The sequence below is a fragment of the Lethenteron reissneri genome, chromosome 48 (assembly GCF_015708825.2).
Source record: "Lethenteron reissneri isolate LAM-NWPU_2019-01 chromosome 48, ASM1570882v1, whole genome shotgun sequence".
Taxonomy (NCBI): domain Eukaryota; kingdom Metazoa; phylum Chordata; class Hyperoartia; order Petromyzontiformes; family Petromyzontidae; genus Lethenteron; species Lethenteron reissneri.
The window spans coordinates 6847149-6866806 of record NC_083826.1 but is presented as its reverse complement, the minus strand read 5'-3'; the positions used below and the strand labels follow the sequence as shown (position 1 = coordinate 6866806).

Below are 19658 nucleotides of genomic sequence, written 5' to 3'. Positions count from 1 at the left end.
GATGAAGGGGGAGGCTTATTACATTGCAGGATCATGAGAAGTGGTAGTAGGAAGGCCTTCATCCAGCACCGGATTCATCATGGCTGATGATGAGGATGTTGACAAAGAGAGAGAGAGGGTTAAGTCGTCTTGGCAGAAAAAGTTTGGTAGTTGGGTGATGTTAGATTGTGGGTTCACTGAGGTGCAATACAACATAGTCATGAATAAAACTGCGGACTTAAAAATGAAAGAAAAACATTTATAAAGTGACGTTTCGAGCAATGGCCCTTTTTCATAGCACATAGCAACGTCTCGTCATTGTTTACGGATTGTTTTAATGCATTGCGGAAGTCGCTATTCAGATTGTCTGACTGAGGTGTACTGAGTATTCTCACTGTGTGGACATCCCATAGATGCTGTCAAGCTTTTTTACCCAACGTCCCATAGTGTAATCGATACTGCTTCAGAAAAAAAAACATATATACAGGGTGATTCATTTATAGATAACTCATTCATTTCAAATAACCCTCTCTCACAGGTGATTAGATATTATTGTGAAAGTGATGTTGGACAAAAGTGTATATCAGGAGAGTGTTAAAATATTTCAGAAATTCCTTTGAGATTGGTGGGAGAGAGAGACGCTCTGGATCGAAACGGACTTTTATCTGCAGCTTATTTGAGTGGGGGGGTATCTATAAATGGATCGCCCCTTTTAATAATGACGCCAAAATAAGATCGACGCTCTGTTTGTTGGAGGACGTGGTCATACTGGGGCAGCGTTATTGCCGAAGGGGTTACATCTGTGTTGTCAGTTGCGTTATTTGTGCAAGTGTGCACCACTGCCCAAACGCGGTTCCCCAACATAAACGTCTCGAATGAAAACGAGGCTTTTTGTAATTGAAACATAAACAAAACACATGAAATAATTACCGTAAGGAGCGGTGGCACAGCGGTTAAGCCCACTGAGCTACAATCCTGGGGACCCGGGTTCGATTCCTGCTCACGGCCAACACCAGTGACGATTATCTGAACTGGTCCTGGGCTTCCCCTAGGTCGACTCGGCCTCAAATGGGTACCTGGTGCGGTGTGTAAACATCGCCACTGGGGAGACAAAGTCGGCCGGTCGTGGTCCTGGCCACCCACCCCCTCGTGTGCCGTGCAGGCCTTCATCTGTGCTCGCTAACAGCACTTGCCCCTACAGTCTGTTAAGGCTACACAGGGGATCTTTGCCTTTGAAGCGGTGCGCTAAAAAGCTGGCAACCCGAGTTCAATTTCCGCTCACGACTTGGCCTCGAGTGAGTACCTGGTGCAATGTGTGAACATCGCCACTGCCACTGGGGGCATGAAGGCGGCCGAGCGTGGTTTGTTTGGCCACACCACCCCATCGTACGCCGTGCCCGCCCCAACAGCGCTCGCCCCAACAGTCTGCAAGAGGCTTGACGGGGGTTCTTTGTTGTGTATGTGTGCGCGCACGTGTCTGTGTTCGTGCGTGCTGTGCTCTTCACTCAAGGCCGTTGCTCATGGCCTCGTGAGGTCACCCCGCTTCAGCCACGACCACAGAGCTTTTGAAAACTGCAGGGCATCTTACCTCTGGCCATTGTTAACCCACTCCCTAACCCACGACCCTCTCGTGGAGGCAGTCCGCGCAAAGCTGCGTCCGTAGCGGTTTTCGACTTGTGTATGAGCAATTGTGTTTGTCACACATAAGCGGCTTTCCCGCTCACAACACTGATCCACGGGCGTGGAAATTACACGTTTGGACGGCAGGGTTGAGTATGGCCAGTGGACATCCAATACTGACTTGCTGCAAAATGGTACCAGTTTTATTGACTCCAGACGGATGATGGGCTGCCTTGATTACGATATGATATGGTATATTATTTTTTTAAGATGTAGTGGAACTCCAAAAAACGCTGAAGTCGTATAACCACTATGTCGTCAGTTATCGCTGGGATGTGATTTGTGAAAGCACTTCACTGGGTCGAAGACATTTATTTCGAGTCGATTGCACTTTTATTCAATTAAAAATAACCACGTCGTTTCAATAGTTTGCAGAACGGATGATGTGTTTTTATCGTAGGCCCCTGGACCGTGCGGTATATTTTACGTCAATATCGTGGCAACCCCGGCTCTAACCAATGTGTCTCTCAGCCAGAATCACACGTCAACAATTATTAATTCTTATTGCTACGGAAAACATCTTGAAAACTTGCTCTGAATGTGGATGCGAATTCAGGATACGTGTGATAACCAATTTTGAGATTATATCTGGCTGGCTAATGTATGTTTGTGTGTATATATATACGTGTGTGTGTGTGGATGGGCGTGGGGAGCGGTAGTGCAACGGTTAGCGGCTCTGCGCTACGAACCCGCGACCCGAGTTTGATTCCCGCTCACGGCCAACACCGGTGACGATTATCTGAACCCCTCCTGGGCCTCCTCTAGGTCGAATCAGCCTCAAATGAGTACCTGGTGCAAGTGCGTAGTAAACATCACCACGAGCGAGACAAAGGCGGCCGGGCGTGGTGTTGACCTCGTGTGCCGTGCTGGCCTCCATAGCACTTGCCCCAGCAGTCTATTAAGGATATACGGGGGATCTTTGTCTTTTTTGATTTTAGACTTTCGTGACTGCAGGAATCCATACTCTTTGGTTCTTTCGGTAAAGTCACGTAGGATGAGCGACTATGCTGGTCTCCTGAGTCGTTACCTGGTTGAACAAAAACATCTTAAAACTTAAACATTCATGGGTAAATGATGATAATAATAATAAGTATTTGTTTATGTGTGTGTGCGAATCGGTGCCCACTTATAACACGTACCCTGACAGCCTGTCAGGCTGAAAGTATGAGCTATCATTACCTGTGTGTGTGTGTGTGTGAAAAATACTACCCGAGATCCACTGCAAATATACAAAAAAATCGATGCCAGCTGGATAAGGATTACACTTTATTGACGTATCTCTTGTTTCAAAAAATATTGCGTGCAAACCTACGGCTCGGATAATATTTGCTCGGTTGTTCGGTCCGTAGCATATGTGGCGTTGCTCTTTATGAAATCGATTTCAACTTCTGCTGCCACCTAATTCAAAATACTCATATGAGCAGGGGCTGGGGCGGGGGGGAGTAGAGGGCACGTGGTGGTCGCACCGGGCCCAAGGACAACGCATCTTCCCACCTCTCCGGGCTCCTCTCAGAAGCACCACAACACGTTCATATTATGACGTTAATATCGACGGCTCGAGCACAAACGCTTTGGCCCCCAAGCAAACGCCTGCTCAGTTTTAAGCGGTGGACCTGGCGGCGTTGCGGGGGGCTGCTTTCGTGGCGCGGGCGGTCTTTACGCGCACACTCGGGACATTTCCGTCGCGACCGCTCCCTGGGCTGTACTTCGTATTTTTGTCAGCGACTCACGCGGTCACGTTTTTACTTTTAAACTATATATATATCTGCCGACGCTGCCGTGCCATCGGTCATGTGCGAGTGACACACTTTGATGTATGTGTTCTAAGTGACAGCGCGTCAAACCGAGCCGTGACAAGAAAGGATTGGAATCTCTCGCCCTGCTATTATGCGCGGGTGCCTTCTTTCTTTGATTTCATTATTTATTAATCTAAACCAGAAAGCGCCAAGGTCTGCTGGTCAGATGTGTGGCAATGGGGAGAGAGGCTGCTCTATTCATCCTACGGCTCCAGATGTCATAAATCCTTTCATTCGTCTTGACTCACCTGACACTCGTAGATTACACAATAAAGCATCTCTTTCTCTCTCCGATTTTTTTTAAATCCCCCCCCCCCCCATCTCCATCCTGTCCTTTCGTCTGACGTACAATTCTGGCGCAATTTCTGCACGCGCATTTTCTCCGCTCGCGTTTTAGTGGACACCAATTAAGATACCTTCGGCAAGGAATCCTGTGTAATGATCACCTTCGGATTTCTAAAAAGCACTCTGTCCTACTTATTGTCCGCCCCTATGTTGTTTCATCCTTTTGTCGAATACAACCACAATGATTTCCCCATTCAAAATCGTCGTCGCATTTTACCGGTCACTCCCAGCGACGGTTATTTGACTTCGTTTCGCGATCTTGCTCTTGGTGACTTTCGCTTCGCTCGCGTTCATCTTGAGTCCAACTTGATCGCCCTCTTCACGCCAGTCTTCAACTGGATGTCGTGGAGACCACGCTGTCGGCAAATCTGACGTGGCTAATGCTTCTGCCTCTGTTTGCGTCCGTGCCTTTGTTTGCGTGGTCCAATTTTTTGGGGAGGAAATATGTGCATGGAAAAAAAGTTTTCTAGCAGTGCGTGGTAACCCGTGTGGACATTGATCAGTGCGCACAGCACATCTAGCAGCAGCAGCACGCTAACACTCAGTGCGCAGGCATACAGAGCACTTGCGTACAGCAAGCTGATAACTTCCATTACCATAATTGTCGTTATACTTTAATCAGTCCAAAAATATTCTGCCCGAGTCGACTTATGCAACATGGAATTTATTATTCTAACGATGATTTATGTTGGTGCGACATTTAAAATTTCTCGTTCGGTGAAATAGCTTTGCTCCGATTTCTATTTGATTCATTGCTCGTTTTGCTTTTGTAGCTTTGGTTTGCTGTGTTACTCTTGAAAATGTGACTTTTTTATCCTCGTCTTTTGAGTTATCTCGCCTGATTGAACAAAATCTGCTTCAAACTCGAGCTCACTAGCCCTGCCACTCGACCCTCTCGCTCACCGTTGCAAATGAGACTCAGCCTGGTCCCTTGAGATTTCGCCTGGTTAGAGCTGACAAGTACACAAGCAAAGAGTGGGGAAGGCAACATGCTGGAAATGGCACCAAGAAAGAGCATTGGGTGGACACAAACACAAATCAAGAGACATTTAACATTTATATTGATTTGACAAAAGTGGGCTTTGGCAAGTCACTCCGGCTGGAAGGTTTGATGACCTCTGGACGAGGCTAGTGACTGAGTGGCAACCAGAGTAGAGGGGAATACCTGACCGAGCGGGCGTCTGGCGCAGAGGTGGAGCACTGATATTAATTCACGCGCGCGAGTGAGATCGACCGTGGCATCGCCGCGGGGACCGTGAGTGATGCCGCCCGCATTGTGGGGAAAACTTCATCCAGAAGCAGGGAGACGATGACTCGTGATGATGATGATGATGATAATGACGATTGCGACGATGATTAAATCAGGAAGAGAGCCACGGATGCGAGCTCACGTTCTGCCAAAAGTGTGTGCCCTTTACTGGAAGGACGCTGAGTACAGAATGAGATTTTGTAATGATATATGGGGTTTTATATTCCCGCTGAGGGCTACTAAAGGAAAGAAAAAAAACACCAAAAGGCTTTGACACTGCTCACATTATGGGGAAAAGGTGCACACGCCCACAGACATGCATACATACAAACAAACACAACGTGGATTGTGAATCGGCTCAAGCTTGATGTGTGCTTGCTTACCCAAAAAAATAATTTGGTGGCCGGGTAAATTATAGCAAGCGCGGCTGCGTCTAAAATCCGCTGGAGCTGAACCACGGAGAGCATGCTGACACCGTGTGTAATTACTTGAGATTTATACGTGCGCTGTTCTGTGTGACATTATTACGGCAAGTCGCAGCCTTCATGCGGGAGTGCCGGCGTAACCATCAACAGCGTCCGAGCATCAGCGGGCCGATGCACGCATCTCCTTCGCAAATGCAGAATTTAAAGACACAAGCCACGGTGCGACTGTGGCCTTGCAACCCAAACTATGGATCGTATTGTAAACCACTATAGTGTGCACTCGCTCAATGGAGGAGGAATAGCAAAACTACGGGAATATCTCCTGAAGCTCTTTCGTCGTGGCTCGCGCACCACTAGAACAAGGAAAGCAAGCCAGACGATATTATTATTTTTCATGGATGCATCAATTTCAACACGTGCCCAGAATTGTGCGCTTCATGCAAAGAAGCCGCCCCAGTCTGAGTGTTCCCTGCTGCGCCATGCCATTGTGAATGCAAAATTAACTTGCGGATTTTGCCGGCGCAGTATATCGTGGGTAACGTTTGGCGCGGCAGCGTTAAGAAAAATGAGTGTGGTCTCTCCGCTCACACGAACGTTGGCCTCGATACCAGTCGTAGCAAATTCCACATTCTTATGGCAAGAGGTCATTTCATCCGTATTTTTTTTTAAATCCTTCATTTTAGACCAGGTAAGAGGAGGCCTAAGTGGTGGAGCGGTGGCAAAGTGGCTGGCGCGCTGCACTTTCAACCCGCCGATCGAGATGTTCGATTTCCGACCACGACGAACATCAGTGACCGCACACCTCCTCGTCAGTCGTTGGGGGTTTCATGATCATACCAACACCGCACTGGTCAGTGGCAGGTTGGTGAAGGGTCGGGGGCGTCCAGGACCCATTCGGATAGCACTCGCCACTGATGTTAGCCACGTCCAGTAGGAATCAAACTCGCGGGCACTGGATTCACTGCGTGTTGCGTACAGCACTACGACGCTGCTCCACCCTCTGCAAAAGCTGCCGTCTGGACGCTCGCATTACAAAGCATAAATAAGCTTGACGAAAGGAGGGAGCATAGCTAAGGAGATGAGCTTCGACATGTACGACGAGAGGTACGGTCAAATCTCTCCTAAATCCTCTCGGTCAGTGCCGCCGGTCTTAATCCCGCCAGGCAGCAGGGCACTGCATCACCTACTGCACTTAATGGCAGAATACTGGGAATCCCCTCTAATCTTGAATTCTACAGCACCTGCCCTAATATCATGTGAAGGGCTATGTGTTAATTTGCGGAGATTAGGCAGTCAGTATCCTAATACTTAAATGGACGTGCTTAGCTGCTTGTATCACTGTTTCATATATATTTAATGAAAAAAACAATTATCGTATTTGAGTATTATTATTAAGTGTGGGTTCTCCTACCCTTTCTAGCCCGTGTGAGAGGGTAGGCCAAAATATTCCTTCAGAGAGTCTACCAAAAGCTCCCTTCCGTGGAGACCATCCTGACAGAAGTTGCTTGAGCATTGCATGATAAGCGCCGAAGAGCATCTGCAACGGCGTGCACACGCAGGGCAGGATTGATGTCTGGAGCGATCTACGAAATCCTCGTGATTGTAGACATGCTCCCTAAAGGCAGATGCGGTAATACGACACGCTCCAAAATCTCGGTGCGATCTGGTGAGATGTTGCCCCTTTGTCGTTTGGCTTTGGGACATCTTTCTCCAATTCAGTTTTTTTTTTGTATATAGAATCGGCTTTCTTGTCTGGCAGGGCCAGCATCCAAAGGCCAAGAGGTGTTCCCGCAGGTGCAGTGTATCGGCTACTCCCGATGCAAGTGTGTGATTAGCGAGCCACTTTAAGAATATCTCACTTCCCGTCTAACGTTGAGGCTGGGATTATGGATTAAAGGTCTTGACGGCAGTCTGAAATTTTTAAGTACGCGAAATAATCTCTGCCGGGCCGACGCGCTGAATGTGTTAGATAGCGTCTGCGACACAACGGGGCCATTGTCAGCTGCAAGTATTTTCTCCAGGCTTGGTTATTCCTGTCCTCCTTTCCGCTTGTTGCAGAGAAAAGTAGCAGCACCTCAGCAATTCTGTTGGAAGGAGATAAGTTTCGACATTCGTAACATCAGAGCGCCATCTCCCCCCTCCCCTACCTCCAATACATGCTCAATACCTGAAAACCAGTAGCTCCCTAAACTTGATGTATGAGGTTACGTACGTGGTGGTGAAGCTACATGATGTCCGTAAAACGTGAGCCGCATTAATTTTGAATGTAAAATCACCTCCACTCAAAACATTGTAGACGAAAATAAAATGCAAAGAAGAAAAAATCATCTTTAAATAAAAGCCATGACAAAGTAGTGAGGGTTGCACTCCCATCTAAACACACTGAGGCTCGTGGTTGACATTTGCAAAATGTCTTGTTTCAATCTACGTCTATGCTTCTTAGAGCACCGGTGTCAAAGCCAGGAGGTGCAATGTTTGGGTCTCGAATGGATGTAGATGGACGCATGTGCGTATACACGTGGACACTTTAGCAGCACATGGTGTCGAGTGGTTCCACGGTCAACGAATGCCGACTGACCTTAGTGAACTTATTCATCATTCCGAGAATAACACTGGGCTGGACTGCACTTAGTAATGCTCCAGTCTGATTTTGATTGCTACCATATAAAAGACGACGGGGAAAGTGAAATCATGTCCATTTAAACTTTCCCAATGTATAACTCGGCATCTGGCCATGTGACAGAGAGGTTAGAGCATGGCCCTCACAAATCCAAAAGGTTAGGGAGTTCAAATCCTAATTGGGGTTGGAAGGCAAACTCAGCGCTTCATCATCCTGTGGCGTATAAAAGTAGTTCCAATTTGTAGTAAGTCAACAGTGATTGTGCTACGCATGGACTTTTCCCAGGGACTAGTAAGGCTGCCACCTGTCCTGGTTTCCCCAGTATCGCCCTCTTGTTAAGGTAGCTGTTTGTCCTGAGACATCAGCGAGTCTATCTCAGAGACCTTAAAAGTCCAAACATTTGTGAGTTGCATAACATATCACCTCTTCAGACATTGGTGTCTATCGCTAATCTTCTCGATGTCGATGCAGATGATCGTATTCCCATGAAGTGTCTCAGGATTTTGTTTATAGATCGGAGGTGGCAACCCTACCAGCCACATTCCACCATTGACGGAGGCCTGTTCACAAAAGACGATGACTGACAAAACGTGAATTTGTATGTAGCACCACTTTGACTTGTTGGGGAAGAATCACTTTGGTTAAGTTTGTTTTTCGATTTAAAGCTTTCGTGACTGCAGGGATTCATCTTCTTGGTTATTTCGGTAAAGTCACGTAGAAGGGAAGTAATAAAATAATAAAAATAAAACATAATAAAATAATTCTCACGATCTTTCGGCCACAACGCAAGCAGCCGTCATCAGGTGAAACCAGGTCTGTCGAGGCGACAGCGTCTACGTGACTTTACCGAAAGAACCAAGAAGATGAATCCCTGCAGTCACGAAAGCTTTAAATCGATATTTACGTCTATGCTCTCGTGTATATGGCTTCCTGCCTTTGCCAATCCGCACTGGCCGGCGTGATGAAGTTTAGAAATGTGATTGAATTCAAAGGTGTTGTTTTTGGTGGATGAACCGAATTTAAATTGGCGTAGCGGTGGCGCAGTGGTTAACGCGCTGCGCTGTGCACCAAGTCACATGAGTTCAATTCCCGGTCATGGCTAACATCATTGAGGAGCGACATCTCAACCGATCTTGGCTGTCCCCTTTAACCCCCACTGATCAGGGTGGTGCAGCGTGGTCAGTCGACCTAATGACCCGATTGGCATTGGAATGCTCTTATCTAGCAGTGGATATACGACAATTGGTACGTTTATAAAGGGTCATCAATATTATTGTCTTCCCTTTAAATTACGCAAGGTCGAAAGTTAATAAGTACAACGGTTAGATTTCTTTATCTTTGGGGAATGAATACAAATTTTATTTCAAAAAAATTCAAAATTTGTATTCCAATTGTGCTTTCGACGTCACCGTCAGGAGACATCGCGTCCGTTTGGGATAACAGAACCTGGGCATGGCACCGTGTGTCACTGAACGACCCACAGCGGGACATTTCGTAGCACTGTGCCAGAAATGTGAATAGAGCTTTTGTCACTCATCAGATTCTCTCCTGTGTAAATCAATATTGAGATTCTGAACTGAATATATTAAACTTGTTTATGCACACTCCAGTGGGCACGTCTTCCCATCCTGCCTGCGACAGAAGAGGTGTCTCTCACGTGCCATTGAGAGCAGAACTTTTACCACATCAAGTGAAACATTTACATTTTACGTGATGTTTCTGTGGTACACGTGGCAACCCGGTGGTTTGATCACGGGCATCTGTAACCCAGACTTGAGCCCAAGATCCCGGCAGTGCTGGTTCATTGCTCTGACCTCTGAGCCATCTGGCAACCTCAGACAACTGAAATGTGAAATTGCTCTTCCCTGGGTCTGTGCCGTAGTTTCAAAATCGTTCAAGCAATTGGCATAAATTATCTCTTGTTACCTGAATCCATCGAGGGCTGGTTAGAGGCTCCGGGGTGGCTCGAGTTGGCAAAGGTGCAATTTCAAGCAGATCTTGCGAGGTTTTTAAGACGGTGTGGCTTTCTCGAATGGGGGAACCATTCAGTGTGTACTACTGCATATGCCTTCGTGGCAGAGGTCGCAATAGGGTACCCGATACCCGTACCCTACCCGATACCCGGCTACCCGTACCCGGCCGGGTACGGGTACGGGTACCCATTTGCGACCCTGGTGCGGCCGGGTACGGGTAAGGAATCAAAATCCGTTTGCGACTTCTGCTTCGTGGTCATGCTGCAGCTGCAGCACGGCTCTCCGGTGCCTTCGTGGGTTGTACCACGCGTCGTTTGCGGCGCGAAGGCCGACGTTTCGCTCCACGTGTTGGGAGCCTCTTCGCTTTTTTCCGCCAAAGCTCCGACGCGAGGCACAGACGTCGGGAGACGCAGCAGGCTCCCAGCGCCTGGAGCGAAATGTCGTGGGGCGTCCCGCCGAACAGCGCGTGGCACGGCACGACCGCCGAACACCGCATCTTGTGGAAATCCTGGAGCGATTTCACAAATGCGTCTCATTTTAATCGTATCGGCGGCGGGATCCCAGCAAGTTCATGAACATAATTGGCACGTGTATATATAGAGAGCTCTACCACTGAGTTTTTTTGAACCGGCAAAAGTGCATTGCGTGAAGGGAAGATTCGGATAGATTTATTCTGGTGCATAATCCCGGCTAGATCTATATAAAGCCTCATCTCACGTGCAGTGAGTGCAACAACAAAAAAACAACAGGGCAGAGGGCATCCGTGCCATGTGCCTCTATGGATCTTTAAAGAATCCGACTGACACCCATTAGGGGGATCTCTAGAGGAAAGGTTAGTATATAATAATTGAACTCGGGCAATTAGGGACTTTCCGATTGGAAACCGACATTCTGTGTCAAACAGGTAGTGCAATACAGCTCAGGGTAGTAATTGCATGCATTTAATGAATCCTTTATGGCATGGACTATCCTGTAAATTATTGCAAAAGGGTAGCATATAAGGCACATCAACGTTACGTCAAAATTCCTCCCTTTTTTGCAATAAATGCAGTGTGCGCGCGGTATTAATTTATTTATTTAAACAATGCTAACTCGCAACTCAAATAATACGTCACTATTGGGTCGTAAACTTTGCACATTCGCAACATCGGGTCCACAGTGTGACCCATCACAGCCCGAATCCATCCTGGTCCGTCGCGTGCAGCGCGCAGTGGTGGCAGCAGCAGCTTCGTGCTACGAACCCCGGCAAAACCTGAGTTCGACTCCCAGCCAGGGTTAATGTCGGTGGGCGAGTGATTTTCTGGACAGGTCTTGGGAGCCTCCCCATTCGCCGACCTTCGGTACGGCCGAGCGAACCTCCGTGCCTGACGCGGCATGAGAAGCCCGTCATCCAGCAGTGGATTGACAAAGCACTGTGGGTTCTCACTGTGTTAAATGAACAGCATTGAGTGGTCAATCGACGACTCGCACTAAGATGACAGATGTGAAGCCATTGGTTCACTCCTCTTCCTCTATTCCCTTGGACTTTCTGGAACACCGTGATGTCACCGCTCCCATCGCAGTTATTGCACTCGCAGTGCGAGTGCAATAAGATATCTCTCCACTTATCTCCGTCTATGGCTGAGGACAGCTTCCATCCCCCTCCCCATGTTGGATATTTGACATCCGGCCACAGCGCGGTATTCCTCGTTCCCCAACCACTTTCGAGCATTCCCCTAATCGATCTTACGTTTCACCCCATTAACCCCCACAACTCTCCGCCCCCCCCCCCCTCGCCTTACGCAGGGAGGAGGCGATGCGCTCGACGCATTTCGAGTCCCTCGAGGATCTGCTGGACTCGTTCGGCCCGGTCCGCGACTGCTCGCGGGACAACGGTGGCTGCACGCGGAACTTCCACTGCGTGTCTGAGCGTCGCATCGACTCGTCGGGCTGCGTGGTAAGGAACTGCATCTACCCCGCCCCCCCTCTCTCACCCGCCACTCCCTACTCCTCACACCAACTATCCTGATGTTGTCTAAATGGGTACCAGGTACAGCCCTGCAATCGTTTGCTCTCTCCACTGTTGGAGAGCCGCTTTTTTCAACGCTCGCCGGATGCTTTGGAAGAGGTAGGAGGGGTGGTGGGGCATGGGTTGAGCAGTGGCGCTATGAACACAGTGATCGGAATTTCAGTTCCCGACCAAGACGAACGTTTGTGACGAATGATATCTAAATGATATCACAAAACGCCGGTCATCCTCGCAGCGTACTTTTGGCTGGCCATCGAACAAAGACGGTCGCTGCATCGTGCACTTTCAGATGCGCTTCTGCGGCCGTCTGGAACGCTCTTCTTTCCTATATTAGTTCAACATACATACTGGACACCTCCCCTGAGTGACAGAGACTGGCCGCATTGCATAAGATGTGATGTGAAATTCCCCGCTTTTCAATTCTTGCGGAAGGCACCCCACCACAGAGAGCTGCAGGGAACCCCTCTGAAGGGTATTCCACTTTGCCGAGTCGTCTCGGAGGAGGTGGCAGTACCCACACTTTACCCCCACTGTGCACGCGACCTGCCGATGGACAGACTGCGATACACACACTCATAGTGCTGGCTTTGCAGTGACAAGGGGGCATGGTAAAAAAAAAAAAAACTCGTTCATTGCTGTCAAGGATAATATGGCCACAATTTTATTTTTTTACTTTTTTATGCTGGCGGTCTGAAGCAAGGCTTTGTGAACGATACACACAGCATGGTGATGCCGTGTGACATCCAGCGCATACGGTGAAAATTGCATCCTTTGCTGCCTAAAAATTCACCTGTTACGCATTATTATCGTTATTTGTTTCAAGCTTGCGCTCACTTGTCTGTCCAGCGAGTAACAACCGGTTCACCCCACCCATTTGCCACGATAGTCAACGGGACGAATGTTCTCGCCACTGAACTTAGAATTACCTGCCAACTCCTCCTCCCTATTCACCGTATCCATTAAGACCATTACTGCACTTTCTTTCGAGAAGGCGATTCACATCTGACCACAAAAATGTCACAAAAAAGAGGATCTTGCACTGAGCCCTTGATATTTTCTTGAACGCGAGTGTGTGCGTCCGACCTCTCGAGGTAATACATCTCATTATAACGCCCAATCCCCCACACACCCCCCTCCCCCCCCCCCGTACGTTTTTTAATGAAGCATAATGTGAGCACTTATCACGGCAGCTTGGGGTGCTAGGCCTTGCGAAGCCGTGGAGGCTCGAGAGGGCCTCAGAGACGCTCGGAGCGACGGTGGCTGCAGTCTCACAGTTTTGTCTGCTCCTCTGTGCAATTTGGAGCCCGTTCACCATTTAAACTCTCGCTATCCTGGAAATACAGAGGTGTGTGAAGTTTCATTATCGTGCGCCGAGGGACGCTTTATATATTTGTCACTATGCCTCCTTCCGTTGGCTGCGAATTGATTTGCATGCGGCTGTGCTCTCTGCGCGCCTCTGCGCGTGCGCGCGTGTGCACGTTCGGTCGTTTTTGTTATTTGTTGTCGGCAACAACTCAGAAAAGCGAAATCATTCGTGTGCACCTCCCGTAATACGAAAAACGACAGCGGCGCAGTGCACATGGCCGACGATTTGAGACAACAACAACAAGAACAACCGACGAACGTACGTTGGTAAAAACACAAATGCATAATGTAACTGGTATCGGCCAAACATCCCCAATACCGGAGAGAGAGTAAAAATGTACTTGTAAATTACTCGATTGGGATTGCAAACAGCAGCAGCAGCAGCAACAGCAGCAACGTGACTTCCAATTTGGCAGGAGACGCTCCTGAAAAAGAGTCTTCATGAAACTGTCATGCTTTATTGGGTAAGCTCGTGTAGTAATAATAATACTCATAACGAACATTTATGTATTCAATGACCAGGCAACATCTTCTCATTAATTTCTTTAGAACTGCCTTTTGTGTTTAGTTTCATCCTCCTTTCCTTGCACCTCCGAGTCACGCGGTTGGCTGCATACTGTGCGGACGATGTTCAACATGCATACACACGTATGATGATGATGATGAGAAATAGAATTATTTAATGTATTAGTACTTTTTTGATATCGAGTTCAGGGAGATGCGGAGTGAATTTGAGAGATGTTTTATGGGGGGAATGAGGAGGAGCGAACGGCTGTTCACCCAATGTTCGCTTACTGAAAAGTCGTTCGGCACATTTCACACTGTGGAGTGTCGTTGAGCCTTCCGCTAAGCGGCCGGGTGGCACGGTGGTAGCATTTGTGCCTCCCAACAGGAAGGCTCCTGAGTTCAATTCCCGACTTGGGCGCGTGCCTTCCTCTGTAGAGTTTGTACGTTGTTCCCCCCCAGCTTTTTGCAACGTGGTTTCCTTGGGAAAATGTGAAATGTCACTATTTTTTGGACAAATATCCCAATTCTGAAAATACCTTCTAAAAACTTGGCAAGATCTGAAAAAGATTATTGAGACTCAATGAGGCCGTCACGGATAAAACACGCATATTCATAGCGATGGCCCCATGCGGTATCTGCATATGTTGTGATGCAGTTCACCACCAACCAACTCTTGCCGAGATATTTCCGAAGCCAGGAAGTGTTCGACCGTTGGGTCAGCTAAAGTGTGTGGGGCTATGAAAAGTTATTAAATGTTACACAAACCTGGAAGAAGAAGGGGAGGGGATGGGGAGAAATTATCAGCAAAAGTGGCATAAATGAACAGAATGAAATGGTGAAGTTAAATGTGCGCACTTGTTTTTCATTGTTCATTGAATTAAATAAATATTTCAGTGAGCTGATAGCTCATGTTACATTACCTCTCTCACGCTCTCCTAAATGTGTGGAGCCACTTGAACGATTTATAACCTTAGATCGTCAGTTTATATATTAATTAAACACGTTCTGCGCCCGCATTGCCATTCCCCTTTAGGGGCAATCACCTAAACTTACCGAGATAATGCAGAGAATTACGCGCATGCAAAATTCATTCAGCGCACGGAGTGATTGCTTTAGGGCCACGGTGAACACTTGTACGACTTTTCATAATGAAATCTCGTTAGTCCGCAATGCCACACGAGCTCGGAGAAATCATCTTTGGGAGAAAGTTTAATGAAAGTTGCTGCCCACCACTCATAATGTTTATGAAGTGAATTTTAAGATAAAGGTTTGGCTTAATAAAATTTGCGATTAACTTATCCTGGGTTGGTCATTCGTTGTTAGAATTATTGTCAGGCTCGTTTTTTTATGTCTTGCTTATTTTAAATTTTGCTTTGGCTGTCTTCTAGAGAGGTAGAGATTATTTTGTGTGTGTGTGTCATGTATTTTTTTCATAATCTTTTCACTGTTCACAGCTGTCAAAACTTACTTTCAAGTAATCCATTATAGCTGCTCTGTATTTATAATGCATGCCAACAGGACATACTTTGTAGGAAGGCATTTCTGTTGCAGTTTCAAACTTTGCAAATGACATGCCTCTGCAGCGTTCGATTTAACATTTCATTTTAACTTTTTTTTTGTTCACGGGAGTTCAAAAGTAATTAATTATTTTGGGCCACTGGCAAGGAATGTGGTGTATATTTTTTCGAACGGTCAAGTAATTTTTTTAAATAAAATGAACGCTTAACATATGCTCACGTAGTCGTATTGTTAATCCGTTAGAACGCCGCGTATCCGACCGTCACGTCTCCACCCTGACCAGTGCAGTCTTTGCGCAGGCTGTAAATGGTCATTTTCTCTCGATGTTCACACGTGTCAACTTTCATATATCCAGCCATCTCAGAGTCGAGCAAGTCAGACATGCGATTTTGTACCGTGCTTTGACAATTCACCAACTGATCGTATTTTTTGTTAAACGAAAATGTATAAAAGTGAACAATATTTTTTTTACGGAATATTTGCTGGAAATGTTTCCCCTTCTTAGATTTTCACTCATATAATAATACACAGAAACATATAATCTGTAACAAACGTGCATGTTTGAGAGGTAGTGTAGTACAATATGCGACCAGAGTTTGATTCTCTGCCACGGCTACGACACCTCCGATGGACACGGTTGCCTGTGTACGGTGCGCGAAAGAAGTTCAACATGAATTTCGATTTAAAGCTTTCGTGACTGCAGGGATTCATCTTCTTGGTTCTTTCGGTAAAGTCACGTAGAAGGGAAATAATAAAATAATAACAATAAAACATAATAAAATAATTCTCACGACGTTTCGAATTCAGACGCTGTCTTTCCGACGGACCTGTTCTTCACCTGAGGACGGCTGCTTGCGTTGTGGCCGAATCTTCGTGAGAATTATTTTATTATGTTTTATTGTTATTATTTTATTATTTCCCTTCTACGTGACTTTACCGAAAGAACCAAGAAGAAGTTCACCATACATACATACGTACATTCTCTGGAATATAAGACACACATTTTCCAACCTTTTATGTAATGTATGGGGGGCATCTTACTTTGCAGAGAGTCTCATCAACTGGTGAATAGGCAATAGGGTGCATCAGTGGCGAGTGGTATCCAAACCAATCCCGCCACCCCTTCACCTTTACCAACCTGCGCTGACAATAATAGCGAAGTATGATCAACCAAACCGCTTTCACTGACAGATTGTGGAAGAAGCCTTCGTTAGGTGGTCTATTGTATGTACGTGTAAGTATGTTGAACTTCTTTCGCACCGTACGTAGCCAACCGTGTTAATCTTATTGACAGAAGGCTGTTAAATGTGTCCTCTTCATTATTCCTGTCGACAAATACGAGAACACAAAACTACCAAAAAATATCAAAACGTTACAAAAAAAAAGAAAGCATGTGTCAGTCTCCCCGAGGCGGATTAAACCGGACCACTGATAAAGTTGTACTGTCAATGTTAACCAGTTTCCAATATTTCATTGTCACCAATTGATTAGCGCCATCTCTTCCGTCCAAACTTTATTGCTGAGAGATTGGTTTTCTTTGAAGCCTGGATGGGAAAGGTGACCTTTAAGTGAATTTGTCATCCGACGCTCATTATCGCACATCTCTCTCAACCCCCCCCCCCACCCAATTCGTTTTCTTTTCTCATGGCCAAGAAGGTTGTCTCCAAAAGCCGACCATGAAAGAGCTTAAGAAAGTTTCTTTGTTTACAGCAAGCCTACACTGCTTCCATTTACACCAGCACGTGTCAAAGACACCAGAGGCAGAGGCAAACACACATTCACGTCTAAATACCCCCTTTATATATAGACCATTCCCGAGGTAAAGTCTTGTGTGTGTGTGTGAGAGGGGAGCTGTAAGCGGTTAGCGCTACGAACCCGGCGAACCGGGTTCAATTCCCACTCACGGCCAACACCAACGATGATTGCCTGAACCGGTACTGGGCTTTCGCTAGGTCAGCTCAGCCTCAAATTAGTAACAGTTGCGGTGTGTAAACATCGCCACAGGGGAGACAAAGGCTGTCGGTCGTGGTGCTGGCCACCCACTCCCCCGTGTGCCGTGCCGGCCTTCGTAGGTGCTGCTCGCGAGCATGATCTTCAGTCCCTGCCGTAGTGTGCTGGCTCATTGCAACTTGTCTGTACACGTGGCGGTGTGCACGTGCTGTAGATGATTGTCATTCGTATGGGGAGCGGTAGTGTATCGGTTAGCGCGCTGCGCTACGAACCTGGAGAACCGGGTTCGATTCCCGCTCACGGCCAACACCGGTGACGATTATCTGAACCGGTCCTGGGCCTCCCCTAGGTCGACTCAGCCTCAAATTAGTACCTGGTGTGATGTGTAAACATCGCCGCTAGGGAGACAAAGGCGGCCGGGCGTGGTGCTGGCCACCCACCCCCTCGGGTGCCGTGCCGGCCTTTATAAGTGCTCGCTAACAGCACTTGCCCCGACAGTCTGTTAAGGCTACACGGGGGATCTTTGTCTTTGTTCTTCGTTGCTCCCGTCAGGTTTCACGGTGTCACATTGGGAGAGACCTCTTGGAAGGTCTGGCGGGTGCCCGTCGCTTCACGTCGAAGTGTAAAACTGTTTTGCAAGTGTGAATTACTTCATTCGCCATGTTGTGCTGCATGCACGGTGTCCGAAAATTGATATACCAAAAATAACTTTGAATCGTCGTAGTGTTATTGCATATGAATACGCGGAATAGACTTATAAGTTTAAGGTTATTTAATGTTGTATGGTGTTCATTAGATATTCTAGAATTATCAATAAACTTCTACGTTTTGTCCGTCATTCACTATAATAAATTAAAATCGGCATTCAAACTCAAAAAATACATTTTACAACAGCCGCAGGGATGGATGACGATACAGCAGCATCGACAATACGATGTTTAAGTTGCGCAATGTCCCTTGGTTTGCTCGTGTAAAACTTCACTTTAAAATCAGCTAGAGATAACAATCTAACGGTGTTAAGTCGGGTGCATGGACGGACTTGTCATATCAGAAAATTGGGTTTCTCCTGAAACAGAAAGAAAGTAGCAATCGATATCCACAACAAAGTAAAACTTATAAGTCTAATGCATATGTTCATATAAAAGTTATGTCAGTATCTCGAATTAAAAGAAACGTATTCTTTGTTCCTTCTACGTGACTTTACCGAAATAACCAATAATATGAATCCCTGCAGTCACAAAAGCTTTAAATCAAAAAGAAAACGATTAAAGTTTTTCGTATATTCATATTCAGACACCCAGTATATACAGCAGGCTGTATATGCTGCACATCGTTTCCCTCCAATATATCACGAGAAAAGTGATTTACACCAAAGTGTAATTATTCGTTGGATTAACTGCATTAAGTGAAAAGAAGCGAGCAGTGGTGCGGTGGTTGATGCCTCGCACCGTGAACCCAGTGTCATGAGTTTGATGCCCAACCACGGCTAACATCTCAGTGTCGAGCGATATCTGAAGAAGTCTTGGCTCCCACCTTTACGAACTCACAGTGACCAGCGTGGTGAAGTATGGACAAACAAAGGTCACGAACAAGACGGTGTGGGGAGATCCTCAACCCAGCGTGGAATTGACAAAGAACTATAATGTATTGTTATTTTCATTACAATGGCATCAAAATTATAAGGCAATGTTAAATAAAGTGATGCAAGCAGATATGGTTTATTGTCATAACCTAGCACCTATCTTGCCATCAATCTGGAAAATACTTTTACTTTGCAAATGGGTTTTGTAATTGTATAACTTATTTAAATTTTCAGTGCCTGAATTATTGATTACTCTTCCGCAACATCGATAATTACAGCCATATATCTGGTCGCCATGGGCCATTCACTGTGGTCAGTTGAAACACTAAGGAATTCAATTTACGCAGGGAAATAAAAAATAAATTAAACTCAACATGATCAACACTTGGGCAGATGAGCTTCATTAAGAGTTGGAAAAAGTAGGATCATCATCATGCAATCCTTCCAGTCACTGATTATCCCACCACATTAAAGGGTTAACTTTTAATAAGGTAAAAATTGCTCCCTCTGCTGAGACTGTGGTCTATAATTTAGGCGCTGCATTTTCATTATTCCCTGCCCAAGTGTGTTTTATGTGAGACTGTGCGAGTGTGTGTGTGTGTGATGGTGTGTGTGTGATGGTGTGTGTGTGTGTCAGTGGAACAGTGATGAGTACACTGCG

The 19658-nt window shown here is 46.5% G+C and overlaps 1 protein-coding gene across 1 annotated transcript in view; it reads left to right on the top strand.

The window, feature by feature from the left end:
* The window catches only part of LOC133354672 (astrotactin-2-like), a 484322-nt gene that overhangs the window by 271921 nt on the left and 192743 nt on the right, over nucleotides 1-19658 (top strand). The window contains exon 12 of the mRNA XM_061571710.1: nucleotides 11853-12003. Within this exon, the coding sequence (XP_061427694.1) occupies nucleotides 11853-12003 (151 nt within the window). The remainder of the gene's footprint in view (nucleotides 1-11852; nucleotides 12004-19658) is intronic.